The sequence below is a fragment of the Festucalex cinctus genome, chromosome 11 (genome assembly GCF_051991245.1).
Source record: "Festucalex cinctus isolate MCC-2025b chromosome 11, RoL_Fcin_1.0, whole genome shotgun sequence".
Taxonomy (NCBI): domain Eukaryota; kingdom Metazoa; phylum Chordata; class Actinopteri; order Syngnathiformes; family Syngnathidae; genus Festucalex; species Festucalex cinctus.
This window is the reverse complement of record NC_135421.1, coordinates 21,997,406-22,023,870: the sequence shown is the minus strand read 5'-3', so window position 1 is coordinate 22,023,870 and position 26,465 is coordinate 21,997,406. Positions and strand designations below refer to the sequence as shown.

The 26,465-nt window shown below is 38.5% G+C and overlaps 1 protein-coding gene across 1 annotated transcript in view; it reads left to right on the top strand.

Moving 5' to 3' along the window:
• Positions 1-26,465, top strand: part of LOC144030962 (syntaxin-binding protein 5-like) — a 118,836-nt gene that overhangs the window by 46,637 nt on the left and 45,734 nt on the right. Inside the window, exons 3-13 of the mRNA XM_077537630.1 lie at positions 5,619-5,700; positions 8,962-9,062; positions 13,453-13,587; positions 18,523-18,586; positions 20,346-20,429; positions 21,187-21,310; positions 24,336-24,411; positions 24,575-24,729; positions 24,878-24,950; positions 25,153-25,300; positions 25,620-25,687. Coding sequence (XP_077393756.1) covers positions 5,619-5,700; positions 8,962-9,062; positions 13,453-13,587; positions 18,523-18,586; positions 20,346-20,429; positions 21,187-21,310; positions 24,336-24,411; positions 24,575-24,729; positions 24,878-24,950; positions 25,153-25,300; positions 25,620-25,687 — 1,110 coding nt within the window. The remainder of the gene's footprint in view (positions 1-5,618; positions 5,701-8,961; positions 9,063-13,452; positions 13,588-18,522; positions 18,587-20,345; positions 20,430-21,186; positions 21,311-24,335; positions 24,412-24,574; positions 24,730-24,877; positions 24,951-25,152; positions 25,301-25,619; positions 25,688-26,465) is intronic.

Below are 26,465 nucleotides of genomic sequence, written 5' to 3'. Positions count from 1 at the left end.
GCCGATACTGCACAAAAACAGTGATATCGGTATCGGTGACTACTCACAAGTAACATGCCGATACCATTAATTCCAACGCTAATATAGGATTTTGGATGCAGCATCTTGTGTCTTGCTCGTGCACAAAATTCACTGATATGTGACATGTTCACTGCATGCCGATCTAGAGATATCCTATTGCCCCTTGAATGCTCTGAACCAATGGCAGGACAACTTTTTCATGTTGAGGAAAAAAAACCTTAAGTATCGGTATGGTATCGGTATCGGCCGATACTGCAAAGCTGGGTATCGATATCAGGAGCCAAAAAACGGTATCGGAACAACACTACTTGCGACAAAAATAGAAGGGCTGGGTGATTGGTTCTGTATATCCTGAATGAATGAATGAATGAATGAATGAATGATAAATCCTCAATAGTGACTGATCAATTTCCAATGTCAAAGTACATCTTAAAAATGACTGGAATATTCGTTTGTGTAGGAACTGGGAACTGGATGTTTGATTTTGATTTGATTTGATTTATTGAATATTTATAAACATACAAACAAACAGCAGAGAAACAAAGAATTAAAAAAAAGAAAAGAAGAACCCCGCAAAATCATCAATCAATCACAGTTTACATGTTCAAAAGGGAGTAGGAAGAAGTTAAAAACTTATCTAGTCCTACCCCTTATACATTGTAAATTTAGACTTATTTCATTAATACAATACTAGGTTAATATTTTTTTAAATAAAATGTATAAACCTGGTTATGAATACAAATGCACTTAGACATGCATTTATTTGCCAATAACATATATACATGATATACACGAATGTTAAGTCTTTCCTAACAAGTGCGGTCTCCTTGCCAAAACAAAACAAATAGAAAAGGAAACAGCTTGTTGCCCCGCAAATCAATCAGTGATTAGCAGTGAGGACAATCACTAGATAATTGCAATTTGCAGAGCAGTAAAGCACAAGTATCAATTTGACCTTCAACACCTGCGACCGAAATCACGTTAAATTGGACATTATTCAAAGTCAGTGGAGGCACTCTGGCTTTAAGTATCGGTATGGTATCGGTATCGGCCGATACTGCAAAGCTGGGTATCGGTATCGGGAGCCAAAAAGCGGTATCGGAACAACACTACTTTTAACAACAGTTACATGCCTGAAACATGGTAGAGAGAATTTTATTTTGGTGTCAATCGTTTTGCTCTCACAGGCGCGATGACGGCAATTCAACCGAAATAATCAACAATTTATCTGTGGCATGTCTGCAGTCAGTCCCTATGTAGTTATCTGGCAACAGTACAGTGTTTATCTCTTCTATGAATGTAGGCGGTTCACCTTCACATCAGCTTTGTGTTCTCTCGCTTGTTTTGATGTGGCCCCGGGTGTGATGTGAATTTGAATGTGATGTGTGCTAAGAGTGGTATGCTAGGGGGAGAGTGATGCACACTGACACAGGCTGAAGATTTAAATCTGTTTCTGTCCACTCCTTTTTAGGCACTGAAATCACACACATACACTGGCTTTTATACCCTTAAGTGACTGGAATCAGTGATGGTCATTACAGTCAGTCCGTAGTCAACAAACAACTGAAGAGTGATTCAACTGATGAAAAGTTCTCTGAATTCTCTTGGGAATTTCGTAGAATTTCTTCCAAATAGGAAAGTCAGAAGTGTTAACAAGAACCTTAACCAAGATAAACATGAAAACATTCTGCTTTATCTGAATTACTCACAAAGTGCAGCTTGAGTCTTACCACTTTTAACCAGTGTTGATTCTTCTTCTCATATTTATCTACTCTCAACACTCTTCGGTAAGCTGCCCCATCTTTTGCAATAAGCGTGAGTGAAACTCATACTGTTGGAGTCCTTGCAAAAAAAAAAAAAAAAAAAAAAAATGTATTTGCATGCCTTTCACGCCTAAGGGTTGAGCTCCAACCCAGTCAGCAGGTTTTGTTGGAAGACACTCTGTTCACTATCCATCCCCTCCTGGAGCCTTTCCCTACTGCTCTGGTCCTAGCACCAACCTCCCTTGGCGCCAAACATTGACTGCCAGAGTATGAGAGTCCCCACAGATTTAGATGCAATGTCGCACACAGACAATACTACAAATCTCTAGTATTTTACATGTAAGAGACAGGGATGGTGGAATGGGTTGGGGGGGAACGTGTCCGAGAGCACTCCGTAGCACAGGTGACATTCACCAGGGCGGAATTTGGGCAACAACAAAGTCAATAGCTGCTTTTCAACCAACAAGCCCAGGATATTTGAGTTCTGGGTAAAGGGAGTTCTTGGTTGTAATAGTTCAGCAGGGAATTTATATGTTGTGTTTCCACTACTTCCTGAACTCAACACCAGTCCTTCATTTCCTGTCTTTCATGAGTGGACAAGCGGACTAATCCAGGTGTGCCTGATCTCAGTAACTACAACAACATTGGCCAGACACACCTGGATTAATCAGTTTGTCCACTCATGAAAGACAGGAAACAAAAACGTAGTATTCAGTTCAGGAAGTAGTCAAGCTGTGCAAAGAGCCCATTCAAATAAGTTTGATGACCTATGAGTTTGATGAGCCCAGCTGGTGTAAAAACACACCCCCAAATTTGACCAACCAATCAGCCTTGGCCAGTACAGCCTGCCCCCTCAAAGTTCCTACCTGGCACAGCAAGACCCTGCTCCTCAGATAGTACTTCAATGGCCCCTGGGGAATTTCATTACCCTGGAAATTGTTGTTGGTGGAAAAACGCGCTAACTGAATTTTACCAAGGTAAACTGAAAAGTTCTCCAAAAGTTCCAGCGGTGGAAAAGCGCCTATTGAAAGATAGCAATGTGTATGCGTGAGACAGCCTTCATCCGCTGGCTGAATAAGAAACACAATAGGCTGAACAGAACTTTTCAACAACCATGTAGCTTTTGGGAAGGCGGGAGGAAGCTGAAGGACGGTGTATTGATAAAAACCCACACAAGCACAGGGAGTACATGCAATTTCAATGCAGGAGGGCCTAAGATGACAATCAAACTCGTGACCTCTCAACTTTGAGGCAGACGTGCTAAACTTTATGGCAGGGGTGGCCAAGTTCGGTCCTCGAGAGCCCCTATCCAGCCTGTTTTCCATGTTTCTGTCCACTAACACACCTGATTCATGATCAGGATTGTTATCAGGCTTCTGCAAAGCTTGCTGATTATCTGATCATTAAATTCAGCTGCGCTGAAGGAAGGAGACATGGAAAACAGTCGGGTTAGAAGCTCTCGAGGACCAAATTTGACCACCCCTGCTCTAAGGCATCATGCTGCCCTCAAAATTGTTGAGATAATAATACTTGTGTTCTTAACTCATTTGCTCCCAATAACGTGTAAATACATTTTGTTTTATGTTTTTAAGTGCCCCAAAGACGTATTTATACGTTTTGTTTTGTTTTTTTATGCTAGAGCATACAGAAGGCTTTGATGCAGCCTCTCAACTGCAAAGAACGGTTGCAGAAATGGTAGTTATTACACAAACGGCCAGCAGGTGGCAGCAGAGGAAAGGAGATCAACCAGGGCCATGTAGGAAAAAAGCTCAATTACTTAGAATTTTAAATAGATTTGTGAAAACTGATGAAACTTAGCTCTCTTCTAATGCTAATTGCTGCAAAACGGAAACAGATAGAAACATACATTTTTTTTCCTGATGAAAGAAGAGACTTTAATCTTTCTTTTGATAGGTTCCATGCTTTTATAGCAATAGAACACAGTATTCTGTGGGCCTTGCAAAATCAGTCCAAATCCAGTAAAACAGCCGGGAGCGAACGGGATTGCTTCTGTGAAAATGGCTGGGAGTGAATGAGTTAATATCCTTGAGACAAACCCATTGATTGATGAATTTGTGCAAATGCAGGATGTGGGAATCTGAAGTTTTATTCATTCAAATTTGGATTTAGATGAAGGTGGAGTGCCGTTTAAATCCCCCCACCTTTTTTTTTTTTTTTACCCTGTCAAAACATCCTGATATATCTGCAAATTTGCTTTTAGTAATAATTTTTCTCCCTTCAACATCCCAGTGCCATTACACGAATGGTTTAAAAAAATCTGATCCACATGCTGCAACGCTCCCTGGTTACTTACTGAAGCTATTCATTACAGCTTTACACATTTTGTTCTCAAAATAACAGAACGGATATGTGATTGCAGTTCATAAATGTTACACAATCACCTTGCCCTGAGCTGTTTGCATGATGTTGTGGGTCGACTTCATGCCAAGTGAGGTGGAGAGGAGTTTCACTTTGGAGGAAGAAGGAAAGGCAAACTAGCCCTCCTTCCTTCTCTAAAGGTCATGCTTATAACTAGTCACTCTTGTATATGTATATCATTTTTGACACTTTTTTTTTCCATGGACAACTAACCAGTAACATAACCTCACAGTAGATTCTGTAGAATAAATTTGACTATTTAGAGTGGGACAAAATAGACTCAGTTTTAGAGTAATATTTACACTTGGAAGAGAGTAAAATAAATAATTGGAAAAAATAAAAGTGACTCAAGGGTGGAGGAACGAACTCACGACCTTCAGCTTGGGAGACAGCCGATCTACTCCCTGAACCACGTAGCTCCTGCTTTCTGTTAGTATATCGTTTGTGTCGGCTGCAGCTGATTCAATGGAATCTTCCTAACTCCAAGAGACGATCTTTGGTGTCTTGGAGAAAAGCAGTAGGAGGGGCATAGCTCAGATGGTAGTGTGGTAGTCTCCCAAGTTGAAGCTTGTGAGTTTGTTCCTCAACCTTTGAGTGACTTATTTTTTTCATTTTTTCTCTCTCTCTTTCTAGAGTAAATCTTAGCCTACTCTAAAACTGAGTCTATTTGGCCCCTCTCTAAATGGAGTCAAATGTACTTGATTAAATAAGAGTCAAATGTACACTACCGATTTTCCTGTGCATGAAGTAAGACAGAGAAGCATTCATGTGGTTTGATTGACTTTCTAGCAATTCTCATTGCTCCATACAAAATGATGTACATGGAGTAAAGAAATCTACATTAAAAATAGAGTTAAAAAATGCTAGAGCTGGCCATCATCAGCAACGCTATATAGAGCTCAGCCAATACAATAATCAGAATACATGTTTGTTGAGATCACAAATCTGACAAACCTTTGGCAGGATCAGTTTCATGCAAATGTATGAACGCAACCTGTTGACACTGATCTGCAGTTTGATTTCTTTTAAAGCCACGCTCCTTATCAAACTAGCAGAATCCCCTTTGCTTTCAGAGCATGAACACGTACAACTAATTTGAATTAGCTTCGCAGACTGAACACTGTTTACTCGAATCGGAGACAGCCAGCGGGGACTGTACCGGTATTGTTCCTTCCTGGCCTTCCTTTGCACGGATGCTTCACCGCTAACGTGAGTGCCCCGAGGTGGGAGAAGAGAAGTAATCATCATACATCAATGTGCATTTAGAAGCTTCTCCAGTCGTCCTTTCGACGTGGATTAAACGAAACACGCGAGATGTAGCTTTCGGTGCAGCTATCACTGCTATAGAGACTAAAGAAAAACTAATGCAGGGGTGTGAAGCTTGTTTTTGTTTAATATTTTGGCATACCTTTTTGTGAAGGTTCCTATAATTCCTTGACTCTGTGACGTCATCAGACTGGGACGACCCGGGGTTGACTGCTTTTGTCAGCATGAGAGCGGTGCAGCTGTTCTTCAACTTCAGTTCCTTATCAATGAGGTAAGACGAACCACTTTGTCAAAGTATCGGGACACCTGTCGATTATTACTGGATGGTTTTCAAGGAGTTTTTATCAAATACAGCCAGTGTGGTCAGATTATTCCTAAAAAGTGTACTAAATAACTTGGTCAGATAATGATTGGGTGTCCCAAAACGTCTGTCCAATGTACATTCAAAAAAGTATGATTGTTTATTTATTTATTTATTTATTTATTTTTTACATGAAATGGAGTATGGAGTCACAGGAGTGCCAAAATTAATAGGAAATACAAACACAATCAATAAAAGAGAACATCAATCAATAAAAGAGAATATTTCTTTTATTGATTGCCTTCATATGACTACATTTGTAAATGTTCTCTTTTATTGATTGTCTGCATTTCCTATTCATTTTGACACTCCTATGACTCTATAGTCACAGGAATGCCAAAATTAATAGGAATAAATGTTCTCTTTTATTGAATGCCTTTGTGTGTCTGTATTTGTAAATGTTCTTTTATCGAATGCCATTGTATGTCTGTATTTGTAAATATCCTCTTTTATTGTTGATTGATGTTCTCTTTATTGATTGTGTTTGTATTTCCTATTAATTTTGGCACTCCTGTGACTCCATAATGGAGTAAAGCTAGTCACAATTTGCTCCCTTGGGTCATGTTTATTAAGTTATGCAGTTATTCACTTGTGTGTTATTCTCATGTATAACAATATCGCAATTTGAATTTGAAAACAAAACTGGAGAGTACTGGAGGAAGCGTTACAAAAGCAAACGTATCCAAATGTGTTCAGCTTCCGCATGAGGTCAATTGCAGGGTTATTGGCGACCATGTGATTAACGCAGGTGTTCTCCACATGGTTGCCGCATGTCAATGCCCTCTCTTGCATTCAAGTGTGTGGGCTGCGGCTGCCTTGCTAATGGTTGTTTGCTCAGAGTTTCCTCTTGACACTCAGTTTGATGTATTGACTTCATCTATTAGCGCAAAAGTGGCCACTTTGAAACGACGCTGCGGAATAACAGCATGAACCCTTCGCTACGTCACACCAACGTCCTCGCGGGTTGTCAATCATCCAAAAATGAATTCATCTCTCTCTCTCTCTCTCTCTCTCTCTCTAGAAACATTAAGCAGAATTGCAATTATGATCAGAGTTTGTGCTGTGCAGGATATTATTCGACTAATTATGTTGTTTGTTTGCCTGTTTTGCTGAATGAATAATACATTGAAAAAAAGGAAGGTGGCTGGAACTGTTAAATAAATGGGTAGTATGATGAACTATACTTTGTTTACTTTCTCAATGACCACATAACAACATAAATCACAAGAGATATTAACACAATTGCTGTTCATAAAAGGCTTTATTAAAAATATTGCACTTAATTGTGGTATACTGAGGGCTATGTCAAATAAATTAATAAAATTAATTAATTATTAATTTATAAAATAAGTAATATTTGAAATTAATTCAAATACATAAAAAACAATTCTTAATTTAGTAATTAATTAAAAACAAAAAACAAAAAAAAACATAGTCCTGTCTGTTGTGCTTGCAGAACAACTTTGCTTCATTTGTATGTTTGTAACAGTATTTTGGGTCACCATTGTATTGCTTTGATTAAGTTGCGCAACACAAGGTCATGATTATCAGAGGAGACTCACTTTTGTTTATAGTTACAGAGAGCACTGTAACTTTAAGTCTATGATTCTTTTAACCTGGGTTTGATCGAACCCGAGGCGTTCGATGAGTCAGTTTCAGGGGTTCAGCGGAGGTCAAGACACACACCTGACTCAAATGATTCATAAGGATACGCCTGCTTGGCCATCATTAGCCGCAGGTGATCACGCTACATTGCTTGAGCTATTTGTGTGTGCTGCAGGGAGTTTGGTACGCACAGTAGTCAACTTGTGGCTGTTGTAATGGTACGTCGTGTGATTTCTCGTCGTTCATTCAAATCACAGCCGGGATGCTGATAACAATTTGTGGCCCACAGATGCACAAGTATAGATTGGCTGCCTGGAAAAGAAAAGCACGTTTTTATTTGGGGATAAGAGTATATTGTATATCAACTTTTATTTTACTCTTAACGCCACAAGAAAGTCAAACAGACCTAAATAATAATTTAAAAGTTGGAGAACAAGAGCAGAGATGTTAGCTGAAAGTGAGGAGAAGCACTCGGGAGCAAGAGGAGATAAATGGAGGCAATATGTCTCAGCTTCCAGCAGCCCCTTGCAGAGCGAATACTAAAACTTCACAGGACAGTACAGCAAATTACGTGTTTGTCTTGTTTGACCTTTTGTGGATATAGAGAGGACAGTACCCAGTTAGCTGACTTGATGCTTAAGATGTCATTTGACATAAATACACCAAAATGTAATTTGCAGATCATTTGTTGTGTAATCTATTCCTGATCAGGGTTTTTTATGCTCTTTTTTTTTTTTTTTTTTTTTCACTCACTCTGCCCTCCATACACAAAAATCAAAAGGGAAAAACAATAGATTCGAAATCATTAAATCAACTAAATGATTTCATTTTTTATTTTTAATTAACTGGATGCACTTTCGCCAAATAAAAGTGTTGGAGAAAAAAGAAAAAGCATTTTTCTTAAAAGGAGTTGAAGATTATGCAAATGATTCATGTGAAGAATGCGGTGGCCTGTGGCCAGCGAGCAGATAATATAAAACCGAAATTAATAAGAGGAAAAAGCTGCTTTAAACTTTTTAATACCAAGATTACATTTTTAATCTAATACTAATTTTTCCTTGGGCTCCAGCCTTCGAAGAGGTTCACCCTGGGAATTTCACTGTAAATACAATCTGTTATGTTGTGAACAAGGGTCGAGCAGCTTACATTTTTCATAGGCTATTAATTATTTGCTTTAGTCCCGTTATGATTTATCGTTTTTAATAACATCTTTGGATTCTGTTGTTCTGCAACCCTGAACAAGTGTGATGTAAAAAAAATGGATGGGATTGACAATTTATTAATTGTACAGTGAGTTTTTCAAGATAAGAGCCATCGATTGGCACTTCTTTTGTTTTGACTTGTGAGCAAAAAAATGAGATAAGAGCAACTCAGCTCATTAAGCAGCAGTTTGGCAGATAGTGAACAAATATTCAAAAAAGAGGCTTCAAACTCTTTAGTGTCACAAATAGAATTACACATCATGTATTTAAAACTAACACAACTTTGCCTTTAAATCTAAATTGTTTCAGTCTTGTGATTCTTCTATACTTGATTATTTGCTGAATTGTTTTTAATTGCCTGCAGGGGGCGTTAGTCACAGCCTGCGCAGACGACACGTTACACTTGTGGAATCTTCGTCAGAGGCGACCAGCAATCCTGCATTCGCTCAAGTTCAACAGAGAAAGGTGAGCGAGCGCCTCTTAGACACACAAATGTTCAGAATGTAGCTGTGATGGGCTCCAGCTAACCTCCAAGCCTAATGAGGACAAATGAGTGGCTGGAACATAACCATGTTGGCACTAACTGTAAAATTAATCAAATTTCACATGAGAAGAAAAGCTGAGTTGAACCTTTTTTTTCCCCCCACAAAATATCTGTCTGTGCAATGCTAAGAGCAGACTCCCATTTTTCTCTATCATCAAACTTTAAAGGCAATGGCTTTTATATAGCAGTAGTGCCTTTGAAAACAGGGTCACCACTCAGAAAAAGTAAACCCCTAAACAGAAAATTGATGGCTTAAACGCCTTGGCTGGTTCACAATAGAGCAGTCCTCTATGCCGCAAAAACATTTCACAACACCGTTTTTCATTCATTTCTTATCAACCTTGTCTGAATACCTCATAGTTGAGATAAGAATGTTTGCAACATTTTCGTTTTTTCGGTCAATGTTGTGACATTTTACTTCAAAAATAAACTTTCAAAATCTATACTTTTTGCTGAACGGCAGCTCTACAAGGCTGTTTAATCAATTATTATAGTTATTTTACTTTTGAGGTTATTATTATAAATGGTTATTTTCTAACAAAATGAAGGTCTAGCATTATATGAATTCAAATGTCTTTTTTTAAGACTGAACTTGTCACGTTGGGTAGTGTGAGTGGGTGAGGGGAGATGGACCCAATGATGGAGAAACATTACAGGATGACAGACAGGAAGGGCAAAAGAAGGAACTTTATTTTCAGTGAATAAGTAAAAGACTGGATGGTACATGAGAGGACTGGACGCCATGACTTGACTGGGAAAGGGGAAGCTGGTTGACATGACAGGACGGAATGTGATAGGACTGGTCGCCAAGACCAGACCGGACAAGGGGAAGCAGGTAGCCATAGTGGGGCGGGACGTGAGCAGACTGGTCGCCATGACTGGACTGAGCGTGGGGTGATTTGACAGGATGTGGGCAGCTCACAGCGGCGAGAGGGAGACGTGGACGATTGGACGTGACTAAGACGAGGGGAAACATAATGGAGGTGAGGAAGACTGACTTGATGGAGACGAAGGGGGATTTGACAGAAACCAAAATGGCAGTTCTTCCAACACTTGACTTGACTTGACTTGACTTGACCTGACCTGACCTGACTTGACCTGACCTGACCTGACCTGACCTGACCTGACCTGACCTGACTTGACCTGACCTGACCTGACTTGACTTGACTTGACTTGACCTGACTTGACCTGACTTGACTTGACTTGACTTGACTTGACTTGACTTGACCTGACCTGACTTGACCTGACTTGACTTGACCTGAACTGACTTGACTACAGCAAAGACAGGACAATGCTCCAATACTGACTGAACAAACACCATTGGCTATATACCCCAACACTCACGAGACACACCTGGGAGACACAATAGGCTGAGGGCACTGATTGGTTACACATACTAGGAAGGGAAGACACACGCAGGTGGACAAAGTTAACAATAGCGAGACACGGGGAGAACACAGGACAAAACACCACAACACCTAAAACTAAACAAAACCCAAACACCCAGAATCAAAACGTGCCAGAACTCTTAACAAGGCACTGTAGTTAATCCACCCATTTGCCCATCATCTTTTCCACTTATCCCCCCGTTGAGCCACGCGAGGCCCGTCCTCGCCGACATTGGGCGAGAAGCGAGCTAACCTGTGAATGACAAGTGAGCTGTCCAGGGTGACCCCGCCTCCCACCCGATGTCAGCGGAGATAGGCTGTGATTCCCCGCAACCCTGTAGACCGCATCAGTGGCACAGATGATTAATGGCTGCTACTACACTGCACCATGAGCAAGCACTTGGCAACCGTGACAAGGAAAATAGCATTGTGGGCGAACATGCATCAAACCTTGACCGGAGAGTGCTACAGAGAAGCGCAGTGAGAAGTGAAGGGGTTACAATAAAATTCAGGAGTGTCATAGAGGCAGTGGGGACTCCAAAGTGTTGTCACTGAGGTTGTGGTCTTTTCAGCGTTGTTTGTTTGCTATGCTGCTTATCTTGTTCAGGGTAGCAGCTCGGTCTTTCTTTTTTTTTAATATAAGAAAGTGCCTTTTTTCATTGTTGAAATTCCTCTGAATCAGATTTTTTCCTGTTCTAAAATCTTTGATACACATCCAATCTGCGCTCTGCATATGCCCACACAAACACACAAAGGAGAAGGTTTGCTATTGTGTTTTGATCTCTGAACAAGATTGTACCTGCCTTGTGCTGCGATGTGGTAGGAGGCCTCTGCAGCCCTCAGCAGTCGAGCAGTGAATCATGCTCAAAGACAAAAGGAAAAAAAAAAAAAGAGCATCGTGAGTCATCCTTCAAAGGTGGTGACTTACTATTTAACTCTGTGTCTCCAGGCTCAACCTACAGAAACAAACGCCATGAACACCCCCATTAAGAATCTTCCTCGGAATAATGGATGAATCACTGCCGACAATTGTGTTGTGATAGCTGTCAGTCTCTTTCTTGTTGCTGTCACTCCCGAGTAATTCCACATCATAATATAATTGGGCATTATTGAAACCTCGGACACGCTTCTGTGCACAACTGAAAGAACAATTGTTGTTTTCTTTCCATAATGGTGACACATTCATGCATTCTCTTCACTTTATCAGGCAGTTTATTGTTTATTGGAGCACCATTGCAATATACAAAAGCTAATCATTGTGGGGTCCATAAAAGTGAATAACAAAACAATACAAAATGCATAAAGAATAAATAAAGTTATAGTTAAAAGCAGTTATGTTGCATAGAGTGTTTCAGTTGACTTTTCAACTGATCCCACAATGGTCAATTAGTGGCAAAAACCCACAGCTCCGGTACCATTTTTTTTCTTACATCTTAATCAATTTTTATAATGTAATCCTACATGTCAAAGATTGAGATGACCAACAGATAATTGATAAGATAATTGATAAGAGAAACGGCTGTTGCCACAGGGCAACTGGACTGCTGAAAAATATATACAAAAAGAAGAAGCACTTGTGGTAGAAGAAGAAATAGAAATAGTTAAACCAATTGTTACCGTACGTACCTCGTAACTACATTGCAATTGCAAACTCTTCCACCTGCCATTTTACGGGGTGTTCCAAAATGTTTTGACCCCATTTTCGTAGGCCTGTGATTACGGTTGCTTAGTTGCCAACTTCATTTTATACTTAAAGTAATACTGGGGATAATACTGTATGTGATTAATTAAATGAAAAGCATTTTCCTGGCAACTCTTTGATGAACTATTTACTCTGGCTGAGAATTTTCTTATTAGGAAGAGGCATGTGTATCCGTAAAAAAAAAAGTGTGAGCGGAGGCAATGATACCCGAATGATGGGCACTGCATGCCGATGGGGAAAAAAGATGTAGAGCATTCCTGCCAAGTATTAAATGAAAATTTCAGGATGAGTTGGCTCATGAATTTTGTGAATGAGTCATGGCATGGCTGCCATGGATAAGGACAATTATTAAAGCTCATTTCATTAACGTTGATACGGTCGTGACATGACGGGCATGCCGCCGTTTTGCGATGAATTCCAACGTCAGTCAACAGGAGTTTGGCTAGTCACACTTAGCGGACATGTTGAATCCGTTGCAGAGTGTTCATGTATGTGCCATCAGTGATGACAATTACTACAGAAAGTGGCTGACAAATTACATCTCAATGCGACTAAAAGCTAACAATGGAGAAGAAAGAAATGTGTTGACTGTACAGTAATGACTATAATACATCACAGCCTATTATGGCAATCCCCAGATAGCATAACAGCCCCCCCCCCGCTCCCACGCTGAAGGTTGTGAGCAGTAAAGAGGAAACCGCTTAGTGAGTGCTGTAGAAACATTGCCACATTATATTTTTGATCTCCCCTCAAAAAAGTACAATAATTCTGACCAGTAGCGTGCCATCCCATATTCAACATTTATCTTATTCTTGGGATAATATCCATTTTCCTCACAATTTACAACAGTTCCCACATGGCTTAACCTGCAACTTGTTACTCTCTGGTTCAAATCTTCACATTTTTGGGGGGCTGGTTCTGCCTCATGCAAATGTCAAAGACTGCTCTTGTTACCATGACGACAGCGGCAGCGTTAGAGCATTACGATGAAGCAATCCTAATCACTGATTAGACTTGGTGATTTTCATGTTTGGCGACTTTATTTTTTCATTTCAATAAGCGACTTTTTGCGGCTGTATTGAGGAAGGAGATGTTTCACCAGACTGCAATTGAATGAATGCTGCTTATGCAAAGCCACTCGTGTCTGATTCAAGTCAAAGTGTATGCATATTCTAACCTTTTTTTTTTTTCCCCCTCCTCATTTTCTTTCTTGTTCTCCAGGATCACATTTTGCCACCTTCCCTTTCAGAGTAAATGGCTTTATGTGGGGACGGAGCGCGGGAACACACACATCGTCAACATCGAGTCCTTCATTTTGTCCGGATACGTCATTATGTGGAACAAAGCCATCGAATTGTGAGTAATGAAACCTCTGAATCAAATGTGATAATGCCACTGATGTAAGGGTGTGCTAAAAAAAAAAAAAAATCAAAACTGTAATATATCATTGCAGGCCTCTTTATGATAAACGTATTGATACAAAGGCGTCAGAATCGATACGAAGACGTTCATTCCTAAAGTTTCCTGGCATGTCACTGAAAGCTGCTCTTTGTGCTGCTAACATTAAAAGAAGAAAACGTTTTTGCCATCCAGCATACTAAAAATAGCATTTGGATATACATATGACTGTTGTCATAAAAATCTATGTAAAGTAAGGTAAAATATCGGTGTCAGGGTTACCTGTTTGACATCTATTAAACACGACACAAAAAGGAGAGAAGACACAGATCAGGGCTCGTGAGGAGAGAGGAGACGAACTAACTGGTACAATTCACTCCTGCACTCTCTGAAGATTCCTCTCCTCACCCTCTCTATTTATTTGGTTTTCCACGCCCCTAGTTACATGGGTGTTCCAACCCTAAAAATTTATTTGCAAGGTATAGTTGGAACACAGTGTACTTGTTTGTCTATGTATTGTGCATGAGAGTCGAAGATTACTGGGTGTATGTGTGGTCAAGTTTGCAATCATTTCTTAACAGAAAACAGGAAACCTCAGCAGACTGGCTCAAACCATTCTGCTGCGTTAGATGTTGTGCTTCTTCAGCTTTTTGAGTGATCTTCAAATAGCCAGGTTATGTGAATGTGAGTGGGAACAGAGCAAAGCATTCTTCATTGCAAGCAGAAGCAGTTCTTCATTGCAGCAAATATATGATAACTTATTTACAATTATTCCTACAATCGGGATAAGTAAGTCCTTGAAGGTAATGTCTTGGCATATCGGAATGTCACGTCACAATATCATGACCCTGTATAATGATTCGCATTGTATCATAAAGTTGTTGGCAATACTGTACCCAACTCTACACTGGTGGAGGGTATATTTAAGGGCTAACTGGAACATAACGTAGAATAAATAATCGTGAATTCAAACTGTTGCTGTACTTGGCCAGCCTAATCATCAGAGGAAAAAAAAAATGCTTTGCTCGATTAGATATTCATCATAGAGATATGCCGGAATTCAGTTGTAGGTCAGGGTCACCGTGGCCTCACACTGATTAAGACAGCATTTAACACAGATGTCTTGTAGAGTAAAATGATGAAGTCCTGACATTTTAGAACCCAAATGTCAGGGACGACTTAACCGCCATTTGCATTTCATACACGCACACACAGAAAAAAAGTAGAACTTTGATCCTAGTTTTTTAATACACATCAGACAAGCATGAGCCCTACAAAAACAGAAAACACACTTTGAAGACGATACTGTGAAGGAGTGTCCAAACTTTTCCTCCGAGGGCCCCATATCGAAAAATAGATGAAAGAGCCACATTGATTAAAAAAAAAAAAAAATACATTAAATTATTAGATATACTGTAAAACCAATCAATCAATGTTACATTGTTTATATTATGTAGATATTTTTTGGGGAAAAATATGATACTTTTGGGGTGGCCTGCGGCCCTGTTTCCCACTTGAATTGATCTGCCCCTCCACTTAGCATCAACTGAAGGCCATCTCCACATTCAGAACCAAAAAAACAGCAATCTGTATAATAAGGTGAGCATAATTGACAGTACAGTGCTCAGCATAATTGATTACACCCCAACAGCTTTGTAAGTACACCATTAGTTTCCTTTCTGAATTAATATTTTCTATGTTATGCTATACTCAAAATACTCCACAAATGTGGGCCATTGATTGCAAACAAGATTTGTTAATTAGTACCAACAAAAAAGTATTTTTTTAAGTTAAATGTATTAAAGTATATTTTGCAAAAATAAGTAGACCCCGAGAAAAAGACTGACAACATACTAGATTTTGACGTTTTTGTTGTGGGATGCATTATTTTTTTTCATTTTATTTTTTCTGCATTAGTTAGATTTAAGTTAAGATTTTGTAATCTATTCATTCTATTACAACCTTACTTTCATGTTGTGAGTTTAGTGCATATTCTACAGAAAACATATTGTAAAAATTTGGGAAATTGTTCTGATGTAGATTGAGATTGAATAAGATCTTTACATTTTTCAAAGGGGTTGTACTCATATATGCTGACCACTATATGTTCACAAAAAGAAAAGTGGAAGGAAAAAAAACTTGTTTTGGAATTTTCTTTTCTTTTTCTTTCAACTTTCACATTCTCCATGGTGTTATGAAGATAAATTCTGTTACTGTTTTAGCTGAAAAATGATTTGTGTTTTGGATGTCTACAAAAGTGTAGTAGTAGTCGTAGTAATGGTAGTAATCCCCATTACTGTCCTCCCACTAGCTACATTTCCAAGGCTACCCACCATAACCCCCACCCCCTTTTTCTTTTTCTAAAGTTATTTTTAGTATATTCTATGGGCCGCTACAAAAATGAACAGCGGGTCACAAATGGTCCCGTGCCATAGTTTGGAGACCACCGACCTAATCATAAAAAGGAAGAAAGTAATAACAGTTTTCAAGCTGAATAAAAGTCTTGTCAATTTATTACGATGTACTCTTTGTTGTCGCCGATGTAGATTGACATCTTAAATCTCCATCAATTGCACCACTGCGGCTTTCATGTGCGTGATAACTGTTTTTTTTTTCCCCCAAATGTCACCCACCCACGTCACACTCTCTGGTGTTACACTGACAGGCTCCCTGCTACCATGTCAGTCACTCGCCACTTCCTCACCGAGCCATCTTGTTCTCTTGTGCCATCCCAAACTACAGTGAGCAGTCATAACACTGCGTGTGTGTTTGTTTGTGTGTCTGTGTGGGAAGACTGCAAAGGTCTGAGATGCCAACGTTATGTTTGGGAGTCGCTGCAGAAGACATATTGTTTACAACTTCTGTGGCTTCTCAGCAAGAATATGTGAATGAAGGTTGTGTCGAGTATTATTCACAATGCGGTTACATTCTGATATATGTATTAACTCATTAGCTCCCAAAAACGTATAAATACGTCATATTTTAAATGTTTTAAGTGTCCCAAAGACGTATTTATACGTTTTTTGTTGTTTTTTTTGTTTTGTTTTTTTATGCTAGAGCATAGAGCAGGCTTTGATGCAGTCTCTCTACTGCAGAAAATGGTTGAGTGGCAGCAGAGTATAAGAGATCAACCAGGCCATGTTAAAACCAGCTGATTTCCCCACAGTTCTAAACAGAATTGTGAAAAACGATGAAACTTAGCTAATTTTATTGCTAATTGCTGCACAGCGGAAACAGATAGGAATATACTTTTTTTCCCTGATAAAAGAAGAGACTCTAATCTCTCTTTTGGTATTTTCATATTTTTATAGCAATAGAACATAATATTTCGCGGGCCTTGAAAAATCAGTCAAAATCCAGGAAAACACTTAAGTGAAAATGGTTGGGAGTGAATGAGTTAAGTTTGATTGATTCTCGACATTTCTGCCTCCCCTGCAGGGAAAAAAAAACACCTTCAAACATGCATCAATTGTTAATGTAGTTAAAAATCCATATTAATATAGTGCCGTGGTCCTAATGTTTGAATTGAATATGGATTTGCAGAAACTCCCAAATGTGCTCAGCGGAGAACTCAACGATTCCATCAACCAGGATGTAACATTTACCTCAGAATAGTAACACAAACACATCCTGCTTTTTCTTTTTCTATAATCATTTATTGTTTAAGTTCCCCCGAGAGAACTGTAGAGGACTTCACAAGCGGTGCTAACAAGCCTGCAGGGTTCAAAACAAATTGTAAAAATCTGTCACACGCTCAATGACAATTGACTCGGAGGTAGCACCGAGGCGGATTTGTTGGACAACCGTAGACGGCGTTGCTATCAATGCGTTGCGCATCAAACAGAACACTTGCAATACAGCAAAATTTGTAACTTGTACAGTGAGTGTAATCAAACTGCAGTAAACTCTTACATAATGGCTTATTAGCTATTTGTATAAACAGTGCAGTCATTATGCACACAACGTCTTTGTTGTTTATGTTGTGGTCGACAGTCAAAACAGGAATGAACACTTCATTGTGATGGCTTGTGTGCCTTGAGATGATCCGAGATACGAGTTCCACCCTTGCGAGCAAAAAATTGAGATACAAGCCCTGTATTGTGGCAAGCAGCTGTTTTCCAGGTACTAAACAATACTTGGAAAAAACTGCTCACAGTTGAAGTTTACTGTCAAATTTCACTTTGTAACCACAAATTTTTCCTTAAGCACGTAATGGAAAATACCATACATGGGCTAATGAATAGAATCTATGTGGCCTTGTGATAGCGCTTGAAGCTACAGAGATATATGAAAACAAATGTCGACAGTCAATACACCAAACCTAACATCCATAAATGCATCTTGCTAAAACGCTTTCACTCGTGTTGAAACTGTTCTTTGTTTTTGTCAAGTCATGGTCACCATTAGGAGCCACAATGAATTATGTTGCACAAACATTTTATTTCTTTACATGATGTTTTTTTTAAATAAATAAATGTAAAATATTATGGAGTGTTATTTTCTTTAAAAGGATACTTCACTTATTTAGCCCATGATAGCAATAAAAAGTTAATATTTTGTCTATAATTAATTTGATACTTTCATCATTTTTCACTTACAATTAGTACCTTAAAAACACATTTTGCAACTTGCTGTCGACTGAAAATGACATCACAAGGCCTCAGGTAACCAACCACCTTTTTTCTAGGTTTGGTCATGTGACATTCGCAAGCTGAGCTGTGATTGGTTACCTGAGCCCTTGTGATGTCATTTTCAGTCGACAGCAAGTTGCAAAATGTGTTTTTAAAGGTACTAATTGTACATGAAAAATAATGAAAATATCAAATTTATTATAGGCAAAATATTAATGTTTGACTGCCAACTGCCAAAAATTACCTCTCTGTCTTTTTCCAGATCAACTAAAACTCATCCAGGTCCAGTAGTTCATTTGAGTGACAGCCCAAAGGATGAAGGCAAGGTGAGTAGGAAGATAAAATAAAGTAACACGTTTGTTTTGGCTTTTTTTTTTTTTTCTCAACTGATCTCACGATAACGCGATAATAATTTTCCCCTGCCGTCTCACACGCACACACACAAACACGTACGGTTGTTCTCGGGAGAAAGACATAATATCCTTTGAGTTGTGTCTCAAGCCAAAGACAAAAAGTGTCAGGTGGCCGATGGCTGCAAAAGAGGTCATTGACAAGCGCATTCATTGGCGCAATGGTTTTCATAGCCGCTGGAAAAAAATCTGACTTGACAAGCTGCGAAGAAATAAAAACATGACACACGCTCACAGCTGTCGCTGCTTGTTGCTCTACGTGACATCAGACAAAGTGTTGCATGCCTCATTCAAGGGATCAAATCTTTTTTTTAAGGTTGACGTTTGTCATTTTTTTTTGCAAAGTACTGTTAGAACTGATAGTGTGAGAGATGATTTCTTCTGAAGTGTTTTTCTGAATTAAATGGCCCATTTTTATAAGGTAGATCAAATTCCAAGATCATTCCCATTTGAGAAAATAAAAGCTGCAGGAGATCATGTCACAAGCTCTTTTTTTTTCCATTTTAATTTTGCATAATGTGCTCTGATGGTTCTAATACTGAGTTTTGAATTACTATCAAGATCTGTTGGATGTGTTTTTCTAATTGAAAAATTACAGGCAATCAAGTGTTGCATATTAAGTCCTGCATTTGATTAGTCACCCCGATAAGCTTGTGATATTTCAGTATTTCACTACTTATTTTGATGGAAATAGAAATGGTTATTCTGCTGCCAAAAACTATATTAATACTGAATATAATTCCATACTAGCTTTGAACAACAATTATTTTTAAAGACTTCAAATGACGCCTTTTAATTGCTAATTTCCATGGTTTTAACTGATCCCATTAGTGCATTTGATTGCAATTTGAATATTCTCGGATCGAATTTGAAGAAGACATTACGGGTGACCTCTCTCATGGAGATTTGCATATCAATAACATACCCTATAGGGCTGCACAAAAAGAGCTCAGGCAACGTTTGCTGACTTCACAATTTCTTCGAGGATTCCTTTTTCTCTCTCTCTCTCTCTCTCTCTCTCTCTCTCTCTCTCTCTCTCTTTCCCACCTTCACTCAACTTCTTGATCTTCCAGTGTGAGATGTCACAAGTCTTTCCTCTCAGCAGGATGAACACGTTCCGCCCTTTCCTTTAACGCTACCCTCCTCGAGACGCGCTTCTATCTATGCTGATGGAATTTTGTCAACTCTGTTTGACTTTCATCCGGCGTTGCATGTGGGACTTGCGTGCTATAGTTTTTTATTTGATAATGTTAGCTACATTCCATGTTCACACAGACTGTGATTTGAATATGTGATACAACTGCTAACAAAGAAATGGTCAGTGTTGTCATTTTTAGGATTAGAAATGAGGATAGTTTTTTTGCTTCAATAAATATAAGAAGCACGCATTAGTGTCTTGCTACTGTGAGAATAGCACAGGCGGAAAGTGGAGCTGTGTAGAAATTGAATTACATTATTGCTTTCACAGTGCAAATTGACTATATTACTTGACGTCAGCAGAAATCTTCTAAGAATATGTAATGATGCCTAATCTATGTATAGAAGATGTTCTGAAAATAATGGTTGCTCACGTAACTATGTGCAATGAAATGATCCAAAAGTGCATACTGTTTTCATTATGTGGCTAATTAATTGATTTATTTTTTATTTTTTATTTTATTTTTATCCCCTCTAGCTTCTTGTTGGGTTTGAGAGCGGAACAATAGTACAGTGGGACCTCAGGGCCAAAAAGGCTGATTTCAGAATCTACTATGATGAGGTAAGTAAATTAATCGCATGACTTCTTTAGTTAACTCACGATTAATAAATACACATTTTTTAACTGTCTACATGTACAATAAAATGTACAATATAAATTTTTTTTTCTCAGTTTTCATGCTCTTGTGGGAAAAAATAAAAGTGGGGGGGAAAAATGTTAAAGTACCGTAATAAAAATATGGCTGTATCTTTTAGTTATTGATACATTAATTTCATAATTCATAAAATTGATTTAAAATTTAAAAATGTAGTGTACTGTAAAAAGTGAGTGTGATATTGATTTGTGTTGGTTGTTTTTCTGCCACTAGATGGCATAATTGCATTTGTAAGACGTTGACGGCTCAATGCATTTTTATTTTCTTATTAAGAGCTACTTAATCTTAAACATGAAGTAACGTGCGAGATTTTGTATTTTTAAATTTGTAAACTACAACTTGACTTGGGTGCTGGAGCCTATCTCAGCTCGCTCTGGGCAGTAGGCGGGGGACACCCTGGACTGGTTGCCAGCCAATCGCAGGGCTTGCATGATTAAATTTTATTTAAATGCAATAAATTCTTCTTTGGGATTCATTATATTATATTTATTTTATTATTTATTTTTATTTGTGTATTCATTATAATGTAATATTTATTTTATTAATCTTCTGCCGTATAAAGTTGTTGTTGTTTTTTTTTTTTTTTATTGCAATATGATTTTCTTAATGTATTCATTGAGTAATCCAGAATATCATGTAAAGATCCCTTTGCTGTTGTTGCAGGCCATCCATTCCGTCAGCTGGCATCATGAAGGAAAGCAGTTCATGTGCAGCCACTCGGACGGCAGCCTGACCCTTTGGAACCTCAGAAACACCTCCAAGCCCATCCAGGTCTCGTTCCCACATGGTGAGCATCAAAAAACAAGCTACACACTGTTGCTTTGTTTTTTATTTATAGATGGACTGTAGCAGCAATTCATCCTTGAAAAAAAAAAAAAAAAAAAAAAAAGATGGACAATAATTTTGCTGATGCGGCTATAACTTTGTTATGTTTTATTTAGTGCAGTGTTTCCCAACATAAACTTCAGCCAAGGCACATTTTTTACATAAGAAAAATCTCACAGCCTAAAAATGGAAGTGATAAAACGATGATCTCTTCTTTAATTCATTTACTCAGTGTGAAATCTTAACTGGGCCTGTGTAGTTGAACGCAGCTATTATTCTGTTGTATGACTCACAATGTGGATACACAGGTTAATTATGCCTTCTGCTATCTATCAAAAAGCATTTTATTGTTCTGCCTAAGCTCTTGAATCAACAATGATACATTATTTGTTGTGAATAAGTAAGTAATAATTGTTGGCCCAATTAAGTGATATTGGATAATTTGCTGTGGCACACCTGATGAAGTTTCATGCAATAATGTGGTTGGGTATTATGATAGCAATGACAATAAAGATTGTAATTCTAATTCCACAGTGGCTATATACATATATATATATATATATATATATATATATATATATATATATATATATATATATATATATATATATATATATATATATATATATATATATATATATATGTACATATATATATGCTGTTGTTGTCATGTGTAAGTAGCCAGAAGATAAAGGGAGAGGACAGCAAGTGTATAGTTCATGACAACAAGAGGGATCACTCAGGATTATACAAGCCTATAGTTGTCATCTGCAGTCACTTATGAGTGAATGGCTGTCAATCTGTGGTCGTAATAACTGTCGAAATGTCAAATTTCATCTACGTTCTGCAGGAAGACGAAATAAGATCCAAGATTAGCGCAACAAATTGTAACCTAATCTCATTTGACAGAGGTCCAAGCATCAGCACTCCTGAGCTGAAGTATCAGCTACACCTGGCTAAATAATTCAAACAAGACAACTTGAGGAGATTTTATTGGCATTTGTGTTGTAACTTTGACTCAGACGCTAAAATGTCATGCAAATACTCTTAGAAAAAAAAAAAAATCTACTCATAATAACAAGTAGAAATCGCAGACAAGCAATCAAAACAAATTAAGGGACATGCAGGAAGCCAGGCCAATAAAAACCTGCCAAAACAAACAATCTTATTGTAGGGCTCAAAGCAGTCTACCTCCACTACAAGAGTAAATAAAAAATTCTGACAAGACCTTACGCATCAGCTGTCAACACAGTTGTGTTGGTTTGCCATCGTGGCTTCACGTTAACTTTTTTTTGTGCAACTGACTTCCTGGACGCCGCTCAAACACATCCCCCCCTTGTGTTGTTTGTTCCGCTCGCACGTCCCGCTGTGAGCTGAACCAGACGCATGCCCGTCGCATCATTCTCAACTTGCGTCCTGCTGACTCCATGAAATAAATCAACTGCTTCGCCACTAGCTCCACTTTGCGGCTCTTAACAATTCAGTCGAATGTGCTCCATTTGCTTGTCTGCTGCTTGACACGCTTCTGAAAAGCTGTGTTGTGATGATCTAGATTTCTCCAATGAATATATACAGGCACTCGGGCTTGTTATATAACACATAATTGGCCCTTTTTTTTAAGGGAAGTTATGACAATTTTGATAAGGTTATTGTAGGACAGCTTTACATGAGACATATTACATGATTGCTTCATTAAATACATTTTACAGTCGTCCTTGATTACTTCTAATGAACTCATTTGCTCCCAAAAACGTATAAATACGTTCTATTTTAAGTATTACCAGCACCCAAAGACGGATTTATACGTTTTTTGTTTTTATGCTAGCTAGAGCATACTGAAGGCTTTGATGCAGCCTCTGAACTGAAGAGAATGCTTGAAGCAATGGTAGTTATTACACAAATGGCCAGCAGGTGGAGTATAAGAGATCAGCCAGGGCCATGTTGCAAAAAGCTATTTTCCCCACTGTTTTAAACAGATTTGTGAACAATGATGCAACTTAGCTATATTTGAATGCTAATTGCTGCAAAACAGAAACAGACAGAAATGTACTTTTTTTTCCGAATGAAAGAATAGACTCTATTCTCTCTTTTGGTAGGTTCCATGTTTTTATAGCAATAGAACACAATATTCTGTGAGCCTTGCAAAATCAGTCAAAATCCAGTAAAATTCAGTGAAAATGGCTGGGTGCATCCCTTTTTTTCCTGCTGGTGCATGTTTGTGAATTTGGTAGATTGGCAAACAGCAGGTCTAAGTAGTGGCGTAGATGGTGTAACGTGAGTTTGGTGGATTTGATCGAGTTGCGGGCAGACGCATTCTGAGCTCAGTGTGGTGCATTTCTTCATATTTCATCCATAAATATGACAGCATCTTGGGACAATGAGTCATTGTAGAAATCACTTGAATGAATTATTATCACTATCATCTTCAAAATAGATTTAATAGCACCACCCTGGCTGACAGTGCAGCAGAGTTACGGGTGGTAGTGGTGTTTCAAATGAATTAATGAGGGGAGCTGCTTCGATTGGTTGGAGTCGGCTGTGTTCCATCCCACAATGGCACAAATGCCCTCTTCTACCTGCGCCTGTCTAGTAAAATATCAAAAGAGAGAACATGGAAAAAAAATAGGGCCCACAGTGCAAGGCGTGTAGCTAGAAACTCCACCAGCAACTTCCACCTGATCAGAAGCCATATGGTACAATATAAGGAAGGTGACAAAAACTCAACTTGTCCATGGGAAGCAAATTAATGTTGCAGTCAGGCTGACATTTATTGGCTATAATAGAGTCAAAAATAACATGTTCCTTTATCTCCTCCTGTGAATGGATTGCTTATTTGACATTATTACATTACGTACAGCATAATAAGAGATAAAACGACTTTAATACTGAGCTGACAGCATGTTTATTATTTTTGACTGGTTGATAAGGCTGCCAGGTATGTCATATTTTGAAATAGTGTGCATTACTTTGCTTGTTTTGTGCTTCAGGTAAAATACAGAAAGATGGGAGGAAGGAATCATGTAAACCGATACTGAAAGTGGATTATAAGACGTCAAGGAACAGGTGTGGGGGTTTTTACAATGTCTTGAACTGTATGTAATGCAAAGAGCGTCTTAAATACAACTTACAACCTTTTTTAAAAATATATATATCTATTTGAAACATTCAGTAAAAATTGGCCAGAAGCTGGATGGAAAAAGTCTTTGCATTGTTTTCTTCCCCACAGTGAGCCTTTTGTCATCTTCTCTGGCGGTCTTTCATATGACAAGGCAGGACGGCGGCCTACGTTAACCATCATGCACGGCAAGGCAATTACAGTGCTCGAGATGGACTACCCTATTGTTGAGTTCATGACGCTTTGTGAGACTCCGTACAATAACGGTGAGTGCAAGCAAAAGTTACGGTGAAAGTGTCAATGTTGAAATGTTGTGCCTGTATAGTTCCAATTACAGTATGATAATTAATGCTCATAAAGGAGACATCGCATTGAATACAAGAGCTGCATTTCCTTTGGCTTTATATTTTACAGAGGTTCAGGATCCTTATGCAGTGGTGGTGCTTTTAGAAAAGGATTTAATAGTGGTGGATCTGACGCAGAGCAAGTATGTATTTCACAGATCTAAAGTCATTTTCTAGCTAACTTGGATGTTATGGATGTGACATCCTTACTTGTTGTCTTTGAAGAAGCCGCGATATCACCCGGAACGCTCTGAGGGACAAGACTAATTAGAGAAACGAGTGCAATAAAGGCAGAACAAAGGAAGATTAAGACATTAATGTCGCTTCTGTTTTTGATTTCCGCAGCTTCCCTGTCTTTGAGAATCCTTACCCCATGGACATCCACGAGTCTCCTGTGACATGCACAGCCTATTTTGCAGACTGCCCTCCGGACATCATCCCTGTCCTCTATTCTATAGGAGCTAAACACAAGAAGACCGGCTACAGTCAAAAGGTTTAGTTGAGGACATGTCTTCTTTTGGTATACATTGTGCAAAGTGCGTTGAATTACATGATCATAGTTGGACGTTAATTCATCTTTGCCACTTTTGCTCAACAAACTTTCATGTTCGGCAAAATGGTGGAACCCTATTTTGCGCAAAACCATAAACAAAACCAAATTTTAACCTGTTGTTACCGAGCTTAATCTTTTTTATTTATTTTTATTTTTTCCCTCCAGGTTTGGTTCTATGAAGTTCTGCATATAATGACTGATAATGATGCCAAGTCCTTTTGCAGAGTATAACCTAACCACTTGTTTGTTCCAATGTTAGGAATGGCCAGTTAGTGGAGGAATGTGGACGTTAGGTTCGCACACCTACCCAGAGATCATCATTACTGGGTAAGTCACAAATATTGGATTCATTGTGATGATTGTAACTCAGAACACTCATATCTCAAGTCATTAAAATGAATGGAAATGCCATTAATCTGCAAAAATAAATAAATAAATAAAATAAGTTCAGTTCATAATTTATTTTATAATTTGTAAATTATTTTCATCATGTTCAACGACTCAACAATATTGACAGCACACTCATTTGAAAAATCATCATCAAGTCAAGTGTTGACCATGCATGCCTTTGTTTTGTTTGCTTGTCCTCAGTTGATCTACGATTCCAATAGATACCCTGTTCTCGCCCAGCTAAGGAAAATGTGTTGTTTTTTTGTTTTTTTTTCCCCATTCAAGGGTTCATTTAATCCATATGAGGACAAGATGATAGTGTTTTGCATTTGCTGTTTTTTTGTGGGCCTTTATAATTTTAGATTTGGAACTCTGCCAAGGCCAGCATAATGAGCACAGCGCAGAGTGGGGCTATGCCGCACTCTGAGAGGTTGGCAGAGATGCTAAACCATTCTGAAGCAAACACGCACGATGGTCTCTGCTGCTGCATGACTCCTGCAGTCACGTTTTACCTCATATTTTAGTGTTGTTGTTGTTTTTGCCACATAGTCGAAAAGGAATTTTGTTTCCGTATACTATGCAAGAAATCAGTATGTTTATGCTTGCAAATTTCCACTCCAGTAAAAACTTGGCATGCGCTGTAGCAATGCTGCCTAAGATTTATAGAGGGCCTGATATGCATAGCTATAATTATAGCTTCTTCAAACCTATTGAA